Here is a 20,037-nt window from a genome sequence, read left to right on the forward strand (position 1 = left end):
CAGAAAACCCTCAACCCTGCTCATTAAAACTGTAAAATAAATCGGGATTTGGGCACATCCAAGGACAGGGAGATTAAGCAAATCCAGTGTGTACCCAGGAATTTAGGTTAATCAGAAGAATAGACTCTCTCCTTTTAGCCTTTCTTTTTTAAAAATATATTTTTATTGATTTCAGAGAGGAAGGGAGATGGAGAGAGAGAGAGAAGCCGCAATGATGAGAAGGAGTCCTTGATCGGCTGCCTCTTGCACGCCCCTCCTGAGAATCGAGCCCACAACCCTGGCATATGTCTGTGACCTCCTGGTTCATAGGTTAATGCTCAACCAATGAGCCACACGGGCCAGGCTCCTTTTGACCTTTCACCCAGGGACTGTGCATGACAATCATGTTCAACAGAAACATTATTTGCTGCCGTCACCTTGCCTGGGTAGAGAAAGCCTGGCGTTGAACTTTTACATGTTAAAAGGGTCATCCGTCATTAACTCCAATGCTAGGAATTTTTTTATGGGAATGTCACAAGCTCTCAGGGTTGCTGACCTCCTCCCCCTACATCCACAAACCCCGAGGCTCACAGCGGCTAGCCACAGAAGGGGCCCCACGGGGCCGGCAGTAACCTCTCCTTTACACCGTGGCCTCCTTGCCGTGGGGCATTGCAGGACATGCATTGTGGGCTCGCAACACTGGGCCATTGTGGGCTCTTCCCTGGGCCCGCCGCTGGGATCCAGAGGTCAGTCCTGAAGGGCATGGGGCCCTCTTCTCACACTCCAGGACTCCCAATACCCATGCCACTCCCGTGCCTGGAGTCTCACTCCCGCTCCAGCTCCTCTTCCAAATGCGCCTCCTCGCACGGCGGTTCTAGTGAAACTTGCTCACGTGTTTGAAGTGACAGTGCCCAGAGCAGCATGGGCAGTCGCCCAGTCCGGATCCCCCATGCTGAGAAAGTAGAGGCCTTCGTTTTCATTGAGCAAATGGGTGGGTGAAACACCCTCTCGCACCGTTACAACATGACAGCTCCGCAGCAAATCACAGGTCTTATTTTAAAAATTTTTTTATTGATTTCAGAGAGGAAGTGAGAGGGAGAGAGATAAAAACATCAATGATGAGAGAGAATCATCGATTGGCTGCCCCCTGCATGCCCCTCACTGGGGATCGAGCCTGCAGCCCGGGCACATGTCCTGACCGTGAGTCGAATCCTGACCTCTTGGTTCCTGGGTCGATGCTCAACCACTGAGCTACACCGGCCAGGCGAAATTGTTATTTTAATAAATTGAAACAGGTAATTCATTGTAGAAGCTTTTCAAAAAGAAATAATCATTCATAATTCTTCCACCCACTGCTTAAATTTTATCATATGCACGTTCAACCTTTTCATCATGCATGATTTTATATATTCAAATACCATGGGGGTATTTTTTTTTTCCCCAATCAAAATATCATCACATTGTAAACATCTTTTTACAACCTAAAAGATCAACTATTCATGACATTAAATAATCTTTTAAAACATGATTTTCATGATTGCAGGCTAGTCAACTTTCTAGAAGGCTTATTAAGCCAGATTCCAGTTGTTGTATATTTAAATTGTTCTCAGGATTTTCTTCTTTATTTCGTTTTATAAATACATATTCAAATTTCATGTCCCCTCAGGATAAAAATCTTAACGGTGGATATACTGGTCAAAATATTTGCTTATTTTATTTTATTTTTTGTTCATCCTCACCCGAGGATATCTTTCCTTTGAGTTTTAGAGAGAGTGGGAGGGAGGGAGGAAGAGAGAGAGGAACATCGATATGAGACACATTGATTGGTTGCCTCCCACTGGAGCCCTGACTGGGGTGGGTTACGAACCTGCAACCCAGGTACGTCCCCTTGATGGGGAATCAAACCCGAGACCCTTTGTTGCTTGGGCCGACGCTCTAACCATTGAGTACACCGGCCAGGGCTCTGCTAATTTTTTAAGCTTCTGATAAATAGTACCCAACAATTCCCAAAGAGCTTCAGGTTCTCCCAAGTTACACACCAGCAGCAAATGAAAACTTTCATTCACCCTCATCCACTGCACAGTATAATGGAGGCTTTTAACAGCCATAGGAATCTTCAAAAATTCCGTCACATCGGCAGGGCTCTGTATCACACACTAAGAAAATTGATTCCCATCGACCATGAAAAATGCATTGCATGCTGCAGAAGACAGGGGTGCCCGGTTAGGGAGTAAAAAGCCTTTTTCAGTCATTCATTCCGTCAATATTGACTGAGTGCCAGGCTCTGTTGTAGCCACTGGAGACATAACAAGGGAGGGGACCGCTACAACACGCATAGGGTATGTTAAAACAGTTCAGGCCCAGGAAATCAAGCATGGGTGCAGGGTGGGGAGGTGCTCAGAGTGCCGCTCAGAGGGCCACTCGAGGATGGCTGGTCAGGGAGGGCCTCTTTTTTTTTAAATACGTTTTTATTGGTTTTGAGAGAGAGAGAAACAGTAATGATGAGAGAGAATCATGGATCGACTGCCTCCTGCATGCCTCCAACAGGGGATCCAACCTGTAACCCGGGCATGTGCCCTGACCAGGAATCGAACCAGTGACCTCTTGGTTCCTGGGTCGATGCTCAACTACTGAGCCATATTGGCCGGGCTGAGGAGATTCTGAGGTCGGGGATGTGAAGACCCAGGGGAAGCACATTCTAGAAGAGGGGGTGGGAAACCCGAAGGCCTGAGATCCCAGGAATAGCTCCTAATTTTTGGAGGACCAGGAAAGAAGGTCCTTGTGTCTATAGCAACATGAGTGAGGCCGGTCATGATTGAAAGTGAGGTTGGTGTGCTGGGCAGAGAAGACGGAAAGGGGCTTTGTCTGTCCTGGTCAGGAGTGGAGATTTCATTCTAAGTGTAACAGGAACCTCCTGTCAGGTTTTAAACATGCTGTGTTTTGTTGTTTTTAAAAATATAAATAAGCCTGGCCCGTATAGTTCAGAGGTTGAGTGTCAACCTATGAACCAAGAGGCCACCAGTTCAATTCCCGGTCAGGGCACATGCCTGGGTTGTGGGCTCGATCCCCAGTAGGGGGCGTGCAGGAGGCAGCCCATCAATGATTCTCTCTTGCTCCCTCTCCCTTCTTTTCTGAAATCAATAAGAATATTTTTTTTAAAATGGCTCCAAATTGGTGGAGAAGCGCACACCTGGTGCCCACATCTTCCGAGTCCCTGTGAATCTCCCTCAAATGAGCAAAGGGGGCACCTGAGGATGTCTCCCTTGAGAAGGGGAAGCCAGCGTGGCTGCTGGGGTGTGGACCCCTATGGGCATAACCCTGTGTATCTCAGACGTGGGCAGCCCCCTCTTCACAGACCAGCTCCACAGTCACTCCTGGCCGCACCGAGAAGGTCAAGACAAACACGACGCCGAGGCTGGTACCTTAGCAAAACTGACACAGGCTCCCTTTTTCCTTTCCCGTTACAAGGGTGCTTGAAGATGCCGACGGCAGGAGAGGGAAGAGGGCCCGCTTAGGTGTCAACCATGTATCGGCAGGCGTGGGTCAAAGGTAAGTCCTTGAGGGAGGTGTGGGACGGATGCCTGCGCCAGCTCTGTGGTGGCCTCGTCCGCTCACCTGTTCACCTTTGAATCATGAGTCCCACCCAGATCCAAACCAGTTTCCTCCCACTGCCCAAGCACCGCCTGCCGTTCAAACCCAGGCACTGCACCCGGCCTGTCCTGGGGCTGGGAATGGGTACATAGCAATGGGTGGCGATCCATTTCTCCCAGTGCATATATTTACTCAGAATACAGTGGTCCATCGAATGCATTTTATTCACATCGCTGCCTGGTGACGGCACCGGAATAACATCTCCTGATTATTCATTCCTGAAATAATATATCGGTGCCAAGCTGCAGCTTTTAAGTGGCTTCCGATTTCCCCCCTTTACATTGAACGCGTTATTAAGACACAGAGAGGCTAATCCCATTATCCCCACTAACGGGAGACCACAGCCTTCCAGGAGGCTCCTTCCAAAAGCCTCGTTCAGCCTGCCCGGCGTGGCTCAGCGGTGGAGCGTCGACCTAGGAGCCAGGAGGTATCCGCTCCATTCCAGTCAGGGCACATGTCCAGGTTGCGGGCTCGATCTCCAGTCAGGGGTGTGCGGGAGGCAGCTGATGAATGATTCTCTCTCATCATTGATGCTTCTCTCTCTCCCTCTCCCTTCCTCTCTGAAACAATAAAAATATATTTTTAAAAATACAGATGCTGGGGAGTCAATCCAGGAGATAGGACCCCAAGGCGTTGGTATTGTTTAAAATGACCCGAGTGATTTTAATATTCTACTGTTCCACAGGGCTGATGACCACTGGTCTGGAAATGGATTGAGTTGATAGAGGGGAAGTTCAACAAGGTGGACCTTAGGGACTGATGTAGAAAGTGGGTGGGAAGCTGAGCAGAGCCCCAAGTCCAGCCTTTGCCCAGGTGGCCCTGAGTCCCTGATCCAGGTGCCAGGCCAGGGCCCAAGACCTGGACAGAGTCACGAACTGTCCAGAGTTGCCAGGAGGGAGCCCCAAACCAGGAGGATTGAGAATCCGCTGCTTCTCAGTCTCGGGGGAGTGGGGGTGGGGCGGGGAGTATCGGCCTTTCACCAGCAAGTGTGATGGTGGTGGTTGGCTTTGTGTAGATGCTTTTCCTGGCTTGCAGAGGCTGCCTTCCCTTCCTAGTCCGTGTAGGGTTTGTCTCCGCTGATTTCTGGGATAGGTGGTGCAGACAGGGTCTTCTTACGTTGTGTCCTAATGCGGTCTCGCTCTGAGGCTGGTCTAGGGGCACCTGAAAAGAATGTATCTTTTGCTGCTTTGGGATGAAATGTTTTGTAAATATCAGTTAAATTCATCGGATGCCGTGGGTCCGATAAGGCCATTGTTTCCTCATTGTTTTTTTTATCTGGAAGTTGTATCCATTGAAGTCAGTGGGGTATCGGAGTCGCCTACCAGAACTGTTGCTGCCCATCTCTCCCTTACAGTCTGCCAAGAGGTGTTTATTATTGTTTTTTCTTTTCATGTAGGCGCTTCTGTAGTGGGTGCATATATATTTACAAGGGTTATATCCTCTTGTTGGATCGATTGCTTTAGTATTATGTAGTGACCTTGCGTTTGATTAACAAATTTTTTTTTTTTTTTGCTTTTTCTACAGCCTTTGATATGACCTCGTGGTTCATCTTCTTTAGACTGTAAATAGTGAATTACATTCATAGGTTTAAGAATATTGATCTAGCCTTGCATTCCTGGCATAAACACTGCTTGGTTGTGATACATTGTTTGTATATGTTGATCTATTGATTTGCTTGTATTTTATTGACAGGTTTTGTGGTTTTTCTGCATGAGGGGCATTGATTCGCATATTTCATTTCTAGCTCCGCCTTTGTTTTTAGTTTCACAGTAACACTTGCCTTACAAACCGAGACCGACTGTGTTCTCTATTTTATGGACTAGATGGTGTAGACATGGTATTCTATTGTCTATATGTTTGGTAGAATTTTCCAGTATCTATCTGAGCCTGGAGATTTCTTTCTTGGAAGGCTTTTAACAACAGATTCAAGTTGTTTAAGAGTCATATCAATATTCACGTTACCTATTTCATCTCGGGTGAGTTTTGGTATCTTATCCTTTTTGAGGAATCAGCCCGTTTTGTCTTAGTTGTCAGATTTATGCGCATGGAGTTGATTATAGGTTATGATTTCCTTTTACTCTCTGCAGTGTTGTAGCGATGTCTATTCTTTCCTTTCAAATTCAGTAGTAATTTTTGTCTTTTGTTTTTCTTTGTAAATCTTGCTAGAATTTTCTCAGTTTCATTGATCTTTCAAAGAAACCAGCTTTTGGCTTCATTTATATTCTTTATTGTTCTTATGTTTTCGATTTCATTTCTTTCTGCTTTTGCCTTTATGACTTTCTCCTTTCTGCTTGCTTGGGTTTAATTGTCTCTCCTTTCTCCGGTTTTGTAATGTGGAAGCTTAGCTTATTGATTGCAGGCCAGCCCTCCCCTTCAGTGTAAGTATCTAGTGCTGCGCATTTTCCTGTAAGCATCCGGTTAGGGGAATCCTGCGTATTTTGACAATGTAGCCTTTCAGTTTTGTTCTTTGTAGTTTTTCATGTCCTGTTTTCCACAGGCGGTTACATTCTAACGATGAGGTTCCACAGTGAGTTTGAAACGGATTCTGCCAGTGTAGATGGTATTAGCATTGATGCCTAAAGGCGAGTCTGACCGTGCCATTCACTCCCTCACGGCTGCTGCTTGAGTGTTTACTATGGCTCAGGCACCGTTCTGCGCACCTCAGATGCAGCCCTGAGCACAAATTATGAGAATCCCTGCCTCTGGGGAGCTTCCCTCTTAGAGGGAAGATAGATAACAAATAAAGATGAATTCTGTCTTAGATAGTAATACATGATACGAAGAAACTTGTTAAATTCCACCCTTTCCTTTAGTAGGGGTGTTGTATTAGACAGGGAGACCAGGAAAGATTCTGAGGAGGTGTCGTTTAAAGAAAGACCTGAGCCTTACTAGTAGTAGGTTGTTCTCAGTGGTTAGAGTGTTGGCCTGCGGACTAAAGGGTCCTGGGTTCGATTCCGGTCAAAGGCACATACCTCAGTTGCAGGCTTGATCCCCCGCCCAACTGGGAGCGTGTGAGAGGCAACTAATCGATATGTCTCTCTCACATCAATGTTTCCCCCTCCCCCTCTCCCTCCCCCTCCCCCTCTCCCTCTCCCCATCCTCCTCTCCCTCTGTGGGAAAAATATCCTTGGGTGAGGATTGATAAAAAACAAAAACAAAAACAAAAAAAACAAAATGAAAGAAAGACCGGAATGAAGTTTGGGGGCCACCCTTGGTCACGTAGAGAAGAGTCCTCAAGGCATGGCCCTTGCTGGGGGGGGTGTGCTTGGGAATCGTTCCGTCCAGCCACCAGCAACGAATTCCCACCCAGCATCATCCGACTGGGTCTTAATCTATCCGGGGAGCTCATTAAAAGCTGCCAAGTTCCATCCTTAATAAACCCGACTCATGCAGGAGGTCCCGTCAGAACTTAGTTGTCTACGTCTCCAGCCGGGGCTGGTACAGGGGGGGGTCCTTGGCCCGCACTGGGCACATCCCAGCTTCTCAGCGCTACGCTGTCACTTGGAATTTCTGAAGGCACTGAGACGTGATCACAAGGCTGGGACAACAGGAGCCATGTCATGCAGACAGACAGACGGACAGACAGGCCCATAGCACTCCCCCGCCTCCCCGTGAGAAGGTCAAATGTCACTATTGTGTCAGCTGTCACAGCACGGTCTCCTGGGGGCGGCTGGGGTGAGACTGAAACCACCATTAGGGCTTTTCACACTCGGGAAGCACTGGCTGTTTGAATCACAGGCTCTTCTTTTCTTTTTTAAAAATATATATTTGTATTGATTTCAGAGAGGAAGGGAGAGGGTGAGAGAGAGAAAAACATCAATGATGAGAATCACTGATCGGCTGCCTCCTGCATGCCTCACACTGGGGATCGAGTCCGCGACCCGGGCATGTGCCCTGACCAGGAATCGAACCTGGGACCCTTCAGTCCACATGCTGACGCTGTATCTACTGAGCCACACCAGCTAGGGCCACAGGCTGTTCTTAGAAAGAAAAGAAATAGGGAAGATAAATAAAACAAAACAAAACAAAAACAAACAGACACATAAATAAACAGACAAGTCCACATTTTAATTAGTTAGCAACCACATAATCAGTAACAAACCCACTTCCAGGCAGGAGCCGGAGCAAAACTCTCCACTCCTGTGTCGAGGCTCCGGCCCCCTTAACGCTGCTTATCCCTGGGATCCCACACGCCTCACTGACGCTGCACCGCCCAGCCCTCGGGGACCCTCAACAGCCACGTCCCCACCATGGCAGGGAGAGTGGAGCCCCGTTGCTTGGAGATTAATTAATTTGTCAAACAATTAAGCAGACAGGCTGCCATCGGGGTTTCCACTTCATAATTGATTTATCACTTGGGAGCCTCTTGAATCCCAGGGCTCAGCATGGAGGGCTGCCCTGCAGGCTAACACTCTGGGCCAGTGGCGGGAGGCTGTGGGGAGGGCAGGAGGCGCCAGGCAGTCCCACCCGGCTCAGCCCAGCCTCAGACACAGGGAGACTTTCTACCTTCCAGTAGCCCTGGCCACACAGGCCCTGCGGGTCTTCAGAGCCTTGCCCAGTCTCGTGTTGTTTGGAGAGGCAGACACCAAGGAGTGTCCACGGCGAACACCTACTGTTCCCGGGCCTCTCTCCTTTAAAAGAACATGTCACACATTTTATATATATATATATATATTTATTTATTTATTTATTTCAGAGAGAAAGGAGAGGGAGAGAGAGAGAAACATCAGTGAGGAGAGATAGTCATGGATCGGCTGCCTCCTGCATGCCCCCTACTGCAGATGGAGCCCACAACCCAGGCCTGTGCCCTGACCGGGAATCGAACCGGGACCTCCTGGTTCATACGTTGACGCTCACCCACTGAGCCATCCCGGCCGGGCTAGCATGCATTTCTTTTTCATGCATTACTCCCCTACGTCTCATAAATTGCTTTCTCAGACAAGGCATTCTATAACTACCCTTTCCATCCCACTCTGCCCTCCTTGTCACCTCTGGCTCTCAGCGACAGTCCGAGAATTCCCGAGCCAGTGTGTTGTGCCACCAGTACTCTGAAGTCCCACAGACTGTCATCGAGATGACACTGACACCTCCAGCTTCGATAAATGAGCTCAGAAAAGTGGGCTTCATTTAGGGAGCGATCCCTACTACCTAGTGGATTCCCGAACAGGGACCTCAAACCACGTACCGAGTTTGGAAGAATTTCTTCCTGCTCCCCATGACAAGAATGACTTTTATTCCTTCGCCTCAGAGCACATGGCTTTTGAACAAAGCATTACCGATAGGTTGGAAGCCTTCTTCTCCACCCACATCTGTCTCCTCTCCCTCTCCCTCTCCCCTGCAGCCACCATTATCCCCAGCTGTTGTCCCAACCACGGTTTTATTGTAATGTTTACCTTCTGTGTATATGTATCTAGAGCAACGCATCCTCTTGTTTTTCTAAAACATTGTTTCTAATTTACACTAATGACATTCTTTACTGATCATTCTGCAGTGTTAACAATTACTCTTCAACTTGCTTTCTGCACTAAATATTGTATTTTCAAGATCTTTTTTTTCTTTTGCCTTGTCCGGTGTGGCTCAGTGGATAGAGTGTCAGCCTGCAGACTGAAGGGTCCTGGGTTCAATTCCAGTCAAGGGCAGGCACCTCGATTGCAGGCTTGATCCCTGGCCCCAGTTGGAGCTTGTGCAGGAGGCAGCCCATCGATGTTTCTCTCTGTCTCTCCTCCTCCCTTCTATTCTCTCTAAAAATGAATGGAAAAATATCCTCGAGTGTGGATTTTGCCTTTTGTAGGTTGAGGCCAGTCATTTAACTGCTGTAGAGTATCCCTCCATCTGCACCTGGCCTTCCCCGTTCATGTCCTTCATGTCATGAACTTTCTCCACTATTCACTGCTTTACCCCACGGACCACTGCCTTTCCCGTCTCCCCTGTCACAGTTGCAAGGGGTACTTTTGGGGAAACACCAGGAGGAGGGGTTGTGAATCCAGAGCACGTGTGGTTTGAATTACATTGGAGCACAAAATGTTCATAGGATGGCTTGGGCTCAAACGGACAGCCCACAGAGTGAGGGACTGGGATGGATTTAAACATAGGGAACTCAGGGCCTAAAAACAGAATAAAACCTCACTTACTGAGTTCTCCTTAAAAAAGTGTACAAAGCAGTGAAAAAAAAATGCAAGAGAAAAATAGAGCTTCTTTTCAGTCGCAGCTGTTTGAACCAAAGGCAAGTGGATATAAATGACAGGCTGCGGGGTCTTACCTTTCCCCAGTCTATTTTTTTTATACTTTATTGTTGAAAGTGTTATATAGGTCCCCTTTTCCCCCATTGACCTCTCCCACCCTGCACCCCCCCCAACCCCAGGCTTTCACCTCCCTATTGTCTGTGTCCATGGGTTATGCATATATACTTAATGAGTTCATTGGTTGATCTCTTTCCAGCCCCCCTCCCCTCCCCTGTCTGCCCTCTGAGGTTTGACAGACAGTCTGTTCCATGCTTCTGTGTCTCTGGGTCTATTTTTGTTCATCAGTTTATGTTGATCATTATATCCCACAGATGAGTGAGATCATGGGATACTTGTCTTTCTCCGACTGGCTTATTTCGCTCGGCATCATGCTCTCCAGGTCCCTCCATGCTGTTGCAAATGGTAAGAGCTCTCTCTCTTTTTTTACAGCAGCGTGGTATTCCATTGTGTAGATGGACCACAGCTTTTTTATCCACTCATCTGCTGATGAGCACTTAGGCTGTTTCCAAATCTTAGCTATTGTAAGTTGCGCTGCTATGAACATGGGGGTGCATGTCTTCTTTCTGATGAGTGTTGCACGTTTCTTAGCATATATTCCTAGAAGTGGGATGATTGGGTCAAATGGGAGTTTGAGTTTTAATTTCTTGAGGTTCCCAGTCTTTGGATCATGTGGCACCAGGACAAGCATCGCAGTGAAGCGCGGGCAGTGGCACTCGGCCCTTTCCTTCCTGGGCGATGCTGAATTGCAAGCACGCAATCCCATAGCCAGTCTCTCCATTCTCACCTTCCAGTGGCTCAGCCAACGTCCCCCAGGACTCTCCCTCCCACACGCTGTGTTTTCCCGTCACTGAACATGCAGAAATGAACCGGAGGCCTGTCCGCATGTGAATGATGGTGCTGCCTGCACTTGAGGAGCCTGTGTTAATGAGGACCCGCAGAAACTGAATAATTGATGCAAGTGTATCTTCGGGCTTAATTATCCGCAAACATCTCTCTTCGCTTTGTATTTGCACACGTTGCCTTGGCAGCCGTGGCTCTGAAGGTCACACAGCCAGACTAGCGACAGGAGAGGGGTTGCCCCAGTCGCCTTGTCCCCCAAAGTTAGCTGACACTGTCCAGATGTGTGTCTGGGTAATATTCAATTAGCTATTGACATGATTGATTGATTGATTGATGTTGTTAATTCTCACCTGAGGATATTTTTCCATTGATTTTTAGAGAGAATGAAATTGAAGGAGAGAGAGACACACATCGATGTGAGAGAGAGACACAAATCGATGTGAGAGACACACATCGATGTGAGAGAGACACACATCGATGTGAGAGAGAGACACACATCAATGTGAGGGAGAGACACACATCGATGTGAGGGAGAGACACACATCGATGTGAGGGAGAGACACATCAATCAGTTGCCTCCTGCATGCACCCTGACCAGGACCAGGGATGGAGCCTGCAACTGAGATATGTGCCATGGACCCTTTAGTCCGTGGGCTGATGCTCCATCCACTGAGCCAAACCGGCTAAGGCTCTTGTGGTTTCTTTTCATAAAAAATACTTTATTTATTGATTTCAGAGAGCAAAGGAGATGGGGAGAGAGAGAGAAACATCAGTGATGAGATAGAATCATGGATCAGCTGCTTCCTGCACTCCCCCCACTGGGGATCGAGCCCACAACCCCGGGCTTGTGCCCTGCCCTGGAATCACACCGTGACCTCCTGGTTCCTAGGTCAACGTTCAACCACTGAGCCACGCCAGGTGGGCAGGAAGCTTTTCTTATACCCTGACCACCAGACAAAGCTGCCCTATGTCTGTTTCCCAGGCATGACCCCCGGTTAACCTCTGGGGAAAGAGGTCATCCCCGCTGGGCCCACAACCTCTCCCCAGCCCTCACCCCCTTGGGCTCTGCCCTGACCTCTGGCTGAATTCTTCTTCAGCTTGACTCTCCTTCAAGAACCCCAAGGCAGGATATGTGTGAGCAGGACTTCCCCTCTGCCAAGGTGACCGCGTGGTAAACGGGCGGACGAGCCAATGCCCAGAGGGTCTCTCCAGCTGCAGTGTGTCCTGGAGACTGTTCTCAGAAAAAAGCGAAGTCAAACCGCTGAAGAGTCCTTGCTGACCTTGAACCCTGCCCTTGTGCTGACCTTGATCCCCAGTCACCCCATTTTCCTTAGGATACGTTGTCCTCCCTGGGGTGGCATCTTGCGACTCTCTCTGGTTTTCTGAGGTTCTCTGGGCCCACCACGCAGCTCACAGAGACCACATCTGGCCGGCGTGTGCTTGGCCGCCGTGCCAGCCCCCTGCCAGCCGGGGGAGGGCGCAGGCTCAGTTTTCATTGTGTCCTGGTAAACAGCGGGACATGCGCGTGCCCGGGAGCCCGATGTCCACCCTTGAGGGGAGCCAGGCTGGCCCCAGCTTGCGTGCCCTGCAAGTGGCCCTGTGCGTGCCAGCTGTGTGCAGCATCTCGGGAAAGCAAGCAGCACCCATAGGACGGAGCCCACCCCACAGGCAGCGCTCAGATCTGTCTTCTTAAACCGGAGCTCCTATCAGCATTCTGTGGGGTTTGCTTAAATGTAAGGCCCTAGCTGTCGGCCGTGACCCCGTGCTGTGTGGGCCGAAAGTTGGTCCACCCAACCAGCTGCTATTCATTGCCTCTCACACAGCCTCTGGGGTCGGGCCTAAGGACCCAGAGATGGGACTACAGGCTGCAGTGCCGGTCCTCAAGCCGCCCAGTCCGTGGGCTTCACCATGGCCACCGTCCTGCCACCTGTGACCGTCGTCCCTATCTGCCAGGCTCAGCCACACTTTCCAGTCTGGGCCACCTCAGCCTCCCCGCCTCATCCCCTTGCCTGTCATTTTGGTGTCGTAGACAGAGCACAAGAATGTGAGAATGGGCACGGCCGGCGTGGCTCAGGGGTGGAGCATCGGCCTAGGAACCAGGAGGTCACGGCTTGATTCCTGGCCAGGACACATGCCCGGGTTGTGGGCTCCATCCCCAGTGTGGGGCATGCAGGAGGCAGCCGATGAATGATTCTCTCTCATCATGGATGTTTCTCTCTCTTCCTCTCCCTGCCTCTCTGAAATCAATACAAATATATTAAAATATAGTATATATATATACAAGGACAGAATGCGCCACAGAGCTGTAATCTATGGAACAAGTGTGACAGCAGACACGGTGAGGGTGGCAGCTGGACAGTAGGGGTCGATAGCCCTGTCCGGGCTGAGCTCAGAGAGGGGCGTGCTCAGCGGCATCGCAGGCTGTGGGACTCCTGCTCAGAGTAGGACAGCCAGCCAGCCCGGTCGGGATGCCTCCTGTTGCGTTTACAAAGCCTGCTCTTTTGGAAACTGCCCTGTGCCCCTTCCTCCCTGGTGTGCCCAGGAGGTGCCACGCAGAGGTGACCAGTCTGACCTGGCATCTACTTAGCCATGACTTCTTCTTCTTTTAATCTTTATTGTTGAGGGTATTTCACATATCCCTCTTTTTTCCTCCCATTGCCCCCTCCACGCGGTTCTCACCCCAGGCCCTCGCCACCTTGTTGTCTGTGTCCATAGGTCATGCACATATGCATATAAGATCTTTGTTTAATCTCTTCCCACCCCACCACCCCCCACCCTTCCCTCTGAGTATCTTCAGTCTGTTCCATTTCCATGCCTCTGAGTCTATGTTAGGCACCAGTTTATTCTGTTCATTAGATTTCTTATTTGTTTATTTTGATTTTTAGATTCAGTTGTTGATAGATATGTATTTATTACCTTTTTATTGTTTATATTTTTTATCCTTTTCTCCTCTTCCTCCCCTCTTCCCCTTCTCCTCTTCCTCCTCCCTCCCTTCAACATTTCATGTAATACTGGTTTGGTGGTGTAAGTCCCAGCAGGATTGACTAAGGAAGACAAGGGTGTGGGCGGGGCTCACACGCTGTATCGTTCCTCCACCTCAAGATAATGGCAAAGATAACAACGGTTAACATAGCTAATGTTTTATTCAATATTACGGTGACTTTCAATGACGCTCAATTATAATTCAGCTGAGTCTCTATTGAAAACAATTATCGCCCTTTCACAAGGAGCTTTGAGGCAAATAAATTGTTTGCGTGATTAGTTACCGCATGTGCCAGAGGTCTCTCTCTCTCTCTCTCTGTACCCTCCTCCCCAATGCTGCAGCCTTTAAATTTGCCACTAACTAGCATAAACTCGGTTTAACTCTTTGTCTGATCCAGAAGGTAGAAACCAAGCTCACTTACATACATACTCAGGGGAAGAAAAAAAATAACTCGAGTCACACCCCCCCCGCCAGACAGTTATACTCATTAAAAATCAATGAGGGTCGCCCAGCCTGTGTGGCTCAGTGGTTGAGTGTGGCCCTATGAACCAGGAGGTCATGGTTCCATTCCCGCTCAAGGCACATGCCCTCCATCCCCAATGTGGGGCGTGCAGGAGGTGGCCAATCAATGATTCTCTCTCATCATTGAATTTTCTATTTCTCTCTCCCTCTCCCTTCCTCTCTGAAATCAATAAAAATATATATTTTAAAAAGCGGGGGTATGGAGGCTAATGGAACTAAGTCATTGTGTTTCATTATCCTTGGGACTGATACTACATAGGCTTTTTAATCCCGAGTCTGCATTGGGAAGGGTCCTGGGAAGTCCCAGTGGGGACCTGTGGGAGGTCACCCCTTAACCCAGCTGCACTAAGTCCGTCGCCAGTCTCCAGGTCAGGAGTTAAGCCAAGAGGAAGCTTTATTTCTCCCATTAGAAGTGCAGGTATTCTAGAAATATCGGCACTTTCAAGAGATGCCAATGAAAGGGTGAATTGACAGAATAAATAAACACACATGAAAAATGGCATCCTAAGGTAATAATGCCCGCCGAAGCCTTTTTGTATCTTTGGGGACGTGTTAGAGTGATTTCTCTTTCATGTCAGCAACATCGCCGTTTATATTGGGCGGGAGGAGCTTAGAAACAATCAGAATTTCCCACCGGGGGGAAACCAGCTACATGAACTGTCTCACACATGTTGGCTCCTTGAAACAAATGAAACAGGTAAGAGGTGACAGCTCCAATATAGGAGAAGCACTGAAGCATGAAGTGAATTAGCAACACACAAAATTGTATGTCAGCTGCTTACAGCATCTTCCATATTAAAAATGCCATGTGCATATGATTAAGGCGGGGGGGATGGGAAGCGGGGAACAGGAATACGGAAAGAATGAATAGACATACTTGTCAGATCCCCTGTCCACATAAAGCCCAGGCATGGTTTGGTGAGCTTGGTGGTAGTCTCCCAGTTTTATAGATGAAAAATTAATATGCAGAACAATGAATATCCTTTGCCTGGCGGTACCCACCTACTAAGGACAGAGACGAGATTCAAACCCGGCTCCGCTGACGCCTACATTCTTTGATCCCCACCTCTCAGTGGGATGTAATTTAATAGTTTTTCTGTATCTTTTGCAGCATTACCGATGCGTTAAAGTCTGAATATGGTGGTGGTGGTGGTTCTACTCACTGTCCTCATGTTAGATCTGTCCTTCCCAGCTCTTAATAGGGATGGATCCTATAGGTATCTATCCCTTGCCATCATTAAAAAGTCCATCTTAAGCCCTAGCTGGTTTGGGTCAATGGATAGAATGTCAGCCTGCAGACTAAAGGGTTATAGGTTTGATTCTAGTCAAGGGTATGTACCCCAGTTGCAGGCTCAATCCCCAGTAGGGGGTGTGCAGGAGGCAGCTGATCCATGATTCTCCCTCATCATTGATGTTTCTCTCTCCCTACCTCTCTGAAATAAATAAAATATAAAAAAAAATGATCTTGCATAAGTAGCATCTGCTTAGTGGTCCTATTTTATCTTGTTTGTCAAAGACCACAGGCATCCTTGCTTATTATTTTAAATTTTAATTAAAACATGTGCTGGATGCCTGGGTGACCAGCAAATAACGAACTCATCATTTCACCATCCAAGCAAGTTTGCATGTCAGGTTGTGGTCACATGGGCACCAGGAGTCCTCCGAAGAATTCTAGAGCCGAGATTAATTAAATTCATAAATAACAGGTGCATGACGAGGGAAAGCCAACTAGTGTAGGTGGTGCTGTGAGGATGGCTGGCCTAGAGAAAAAATGAGGGGGCCTGAGTGTGGTTGCACGGCCCAAGCATATGACAGCACTATGTTAACACTGAAAATGGAAATTTCGTTTCCGTGAAGTAACACCATCCCTCTCACTGAGTTAGTGCTGTTGATGGAAATGTCATTGTTTTTCTTAGTTTTTTAAAAAGTATTTTTATTGATCTCAGAAAGGAGTGTAAGAGAGAGAAACATCAATGATGAGAGAGAATCATGGATTGGCTGTCTCCTGCACGCCCCCTACTGGGGATTGAGCCCGTAACCCAGGCATGTGCCCTGACTGGGTATCGAACACTGACCTCCTGGCACATAGGTCGATGCTCAACCACTGCAGGCCGGGCAGTTTTTATAGTTTGGTTTGGATTTGTTGCTAAGTTTGACTAGGTGTTACAGTTTTGTAAGTGCCATGAGCATCAGGTATTTGTATATAATTTAGGTTTGCACATATTTAAGTGACTTCCATATCACAGCACAGCAATATTTTATGCCAATGCTTAGAAATCTTTGGCAATTTTTTTAGCAAAAGGGATGTGGAATACTATTCATCATTGAATGTTCTTTGGTCATAGAAACATACCTTTTAAAAAGTTATCCCCTCTACCATTTTCTTGTGGATTTAATACTTTTAAAATTCTTTCCTGGAATTTTATTGAGATTTTTTAAAAGAAGCAGAGACAAATATGTATTCAATAAAATTTAACTGGAAATCTCTTGCACATCTTTATTCGGCTTAAGTGGAGGTGCTATGTAATTTTATTCTGTTGAAAGTGGGCCATTTTTTCTTTGCCAATACCTAATTGATTTTTTGACATGTTCAACACCATTGATAATTCTGTATCAGAAATTGATACTATATTGTAATTTTTAGAGCTAATGCTAATTTTTTTCTATGAGTTTTCTTAGATTTTTTTAATGTATAAAATGTTATTGTCCGCAAATAATAACAATGTTTTCTGTTGTCCCCTCTCAATCTTCACCTTTTTTTTCGGTCTTTTTTATTTTCTAGGAGCTCCAATACACCATCGAAAACTGTGTTGGGGGTAAGTTACACATTTTCCATCATTTAATATGCAGTTCCCACTTGCTCTTATTGATTGAGATAATTTTTGTACATTTAAAAAAATCTCTCATTCCAAGTCTAATTTGCCGAGAGGGGTAGGGCATTTTATGTCAACCAATCTTTCCTCTGAAGTGACCGGTTTTCCTTCTTTGTGCTGAAGTTCATGTTGTGATTCTTGTTTATCTACTTGTTTAAATCAGTTTTTGTAAAACCAAGTTGTTTTCTCAACACCGGCGCCAGCCGTTGGAGACGAGAGATGACATTGTTTTCTATGTCTCCCACTGCGGCCGGCCTAGTGTCAGACCCGGGACCGTCACTCAGTAAAGGGTGTTGGCGATGGTGAAGGGACCCGTGTCTTCTTCCCCAAAGCTTCCGCTCTAGAACTTCCGCATATCATGGGTAACGTGCAGTTGATCCATGAATCCTGGGCCGTTCTGTTCCCTGCCTGCTCCAGCATTAAACAGCTTGCAAGGGAAACAGATTATGAAGGTGCTAAGGACAAGTGAGATGAGTTGTATGCAAAGTGAAAACACGTAGTGATTGTGCCTGTTGGGAGGACCTGTTGCTCCACATTCTTTCCTTTTTAAAGAGGGTGGGATGGGCCCGGCTGGCATGGCTCAGTGGTTGAGTGTGAACCTATGAACCAGGAGGTCACGGTTCAATTCCCAGGCAGGGCACATGCCCAGGTTGTGAGCTTGATCCCCAGTGTGGGGCGTGCAGGAGGCAGCCAGTCAACAATTCTCTCTCATCATTGTTTCTGTCTCCATCTCCCTTCCTCTTTGAAATCAATAAAAATACATATTTTAATAAATAAAAGAGGGGGGGTGGGTCTCTGTTTAATGGGCCTGAGTGCTGGGGCTCCAGGCTGCTAACAAAGAGATATGGTTACATGACTGTATGTGTTTTCTTGTTGCTGAAGGGGTGAGGCATTCTCTTCTCTCGAGAGATAGGCATCGATTAAAGAGAAGCTGGTTTTTCTTTGTTCCCTGCAAGTGTCTGAAGTAGCCAATCCTCACACCCATCAAGCAAGCAAATAGAACCTCCGGCGTCAGCGTACTTGGGAAGATAAGATTAATCTGAGCCCAGAGAAACATTATGAGTATGTAAAACACACACACACACACACACACACACACACACACACACACTCCAACGAATAAAACGGGAGCCTTCAGCGAGAGGCTGGTGACAGGCGCAGCGCCACCCTGCAGCTCGGGCTGGTTTCGAGGTGCAGGTTTTGTTACGAACGAGGGCTCGCCGGCCGGCATTGGAGCCAAGAAAAGGCTTCATTGCGAGGGGGCGGCCAGGAGACACGAGCCCGAGCTCAAATCTGTCTCCGCGGCCTGGGGATCTGGGCCAGATGGGTGGGGTTTAGGAGACCATGCTGGTGCGATGGGGAGGTTTCCATGGCGTGGCTTTGGGACTTGGTAGTTTGGCAGTTTCTGGTAAGAGGTGGTAAGGGGTGAGGTTTCAGCACCCGTCTCCGTGGACAGCAGACCCTTGGCTTATGAAAGGGTCTGGCATGCAGGTTCCGGTCCCGTCCCAGTCCTCCGGTTCCGTGGAGGACAGGGAGCTTTGGTCAGAGTTCTCTCCTCTGCACGTGCTCCAGTTGCACACCTTGTGGTTTGTTCAGTTGTCTCCAAAAAACAACTCGGCATAAAGCCATTTTGAGCTGGGTTTGCGGTTCCAGATCTTGACCAAAATACTTCTGCTTTTTGATTAAACGCTCAAGAATACTCAACCCGATGAATCAAGGTTGTTTTTTATCTTCATGGGGACTGAAACGTCAGAGAGCTCTCGGTTCGAATCCCAGAGCCGAGGACTGCAGGATGTTGCCCTGGGCGAATTCCTGAACCTTTCGAAGGGTCAGTTCAGTGTTTTCATCTGCGAGGAGGGGGCAGCACCGACTGATGTTCAGATATGTGATGAGGGTTGTGGGATGCTAGATGCAGAGTCCTTAGCGTTAGATGGATAACCCAGTCCATGGCAGGTTTTTGCTCATTACCTTTTAAGATCTGAAGGGACAGAGCCCTTTGCACTCGATATTTAGGATAGATTAGTGATGGGCGGGCCCCCGAGGAAAAGTAAAACGAAAAAAGTCCTCAGAGATTGTCCTTCGTTTGGCAACCTTCTTCACGCAAACACCAGAACGACAGAGACAGTGCTCTGCCCGCAGGCAAGTCTGTGCACCCCCTGATCTCTGTTCTTCGTTTTCAAAAGAAATGATTTTTTCTTAAAGTGAAAAATTAATACATAAAGGCAACTTCATTTCTCTCCAAGTTTTCCCACTCAGATTGGTATCTGCTGGTGTGAAAACCTGAGTCAGAAGCTGCTAATGATCTAAATAAGCAAATTTTGGGAAAAGAGAATTGTAAGCATTTGATAATGCTCCTCGCACAGAGAGGATAGAGCATAATAGTTAATAAAGCATCAGCGTTAATAATTCCCCATTTATTGATTGACTGGGCCTCTATTTTTAAAGCATCACGTGCTCAGTAAGCGTGTCTTAGCCCTGGCTGGTGTTGCTCCGTGGTTAGAGCATTGGCTCAGGCACCAGAGGGTCTCGGGTTGGATTCCTGGTCAAGGGCATGCACTTGGGTTGCAGGTTTGATCCCCGCCTCTGTTGGGGTGCGTAGGGGAGACAACCAATCCATGTGTCTCTCTCACATCTATGTTTTTCTCTCCTCCTTTCTCCCAATATCTCTAAAAAAGAAAAAAGGAGGGTTAATAATGAACAAACACACAAACAAATGTGTCCTAGAAACTATAGGGTTCATGTGAACGTGACGCTGGCACAGACCCCAAGCCCCTTCCTGACCGGGTTGGCTCTCAGTAATATATTCAAACAATGTTCCCCGGGCTTGGGGGTGAATGACCCCAGGATTGCATGAGAGAATTTCAAGTAGCACTCTTCATTGTTAGAGAAAAGTACTCATCTCATTACCTATGAAATTATAACTCGCACATCAAACCCTCCTTCCTGG

At 47.7% G+C, this 20,037-nt stretch overlaps 1 protein-coding gene across 2 annotated transcripts in view; it reads left to right on the top strand.

Moving 5' to 3' along the window:
- The window catches only part of NTRK3 (neurotrophic receptor tyrosine kinase 3), a 398,804-nt gene that overhangs the window by 299,999 nt on the left and 78,768 nt on the right, over positions 1–20,037 (top strand). For both annotated transcript variants that reach the window (XM_080651645.1, XM_080651644.1), the window contains one exon: positions 17,000–17,033. In XM_080651645.1, the coding sequence (XP_080507771.1) occupies positions 17,000–17,033 (34 nt within the window). The remainder of the gene's footprint in view (positions 1–16,999; positions 17,034–20,037) is intronic.

This window comes from Plecotus auritus (genome assembly GCF_963455305.1).
Source record: "Plecotus auritus genome assembly, chromosome: 15".
Classification (NCBI taxonomy): domain Eukaryota; kingdom Metazoa; phylum Chordata; class Mammalia; order Chiroptera; family Vespertilionidae; genus Plecotus; species Plecotus auritus.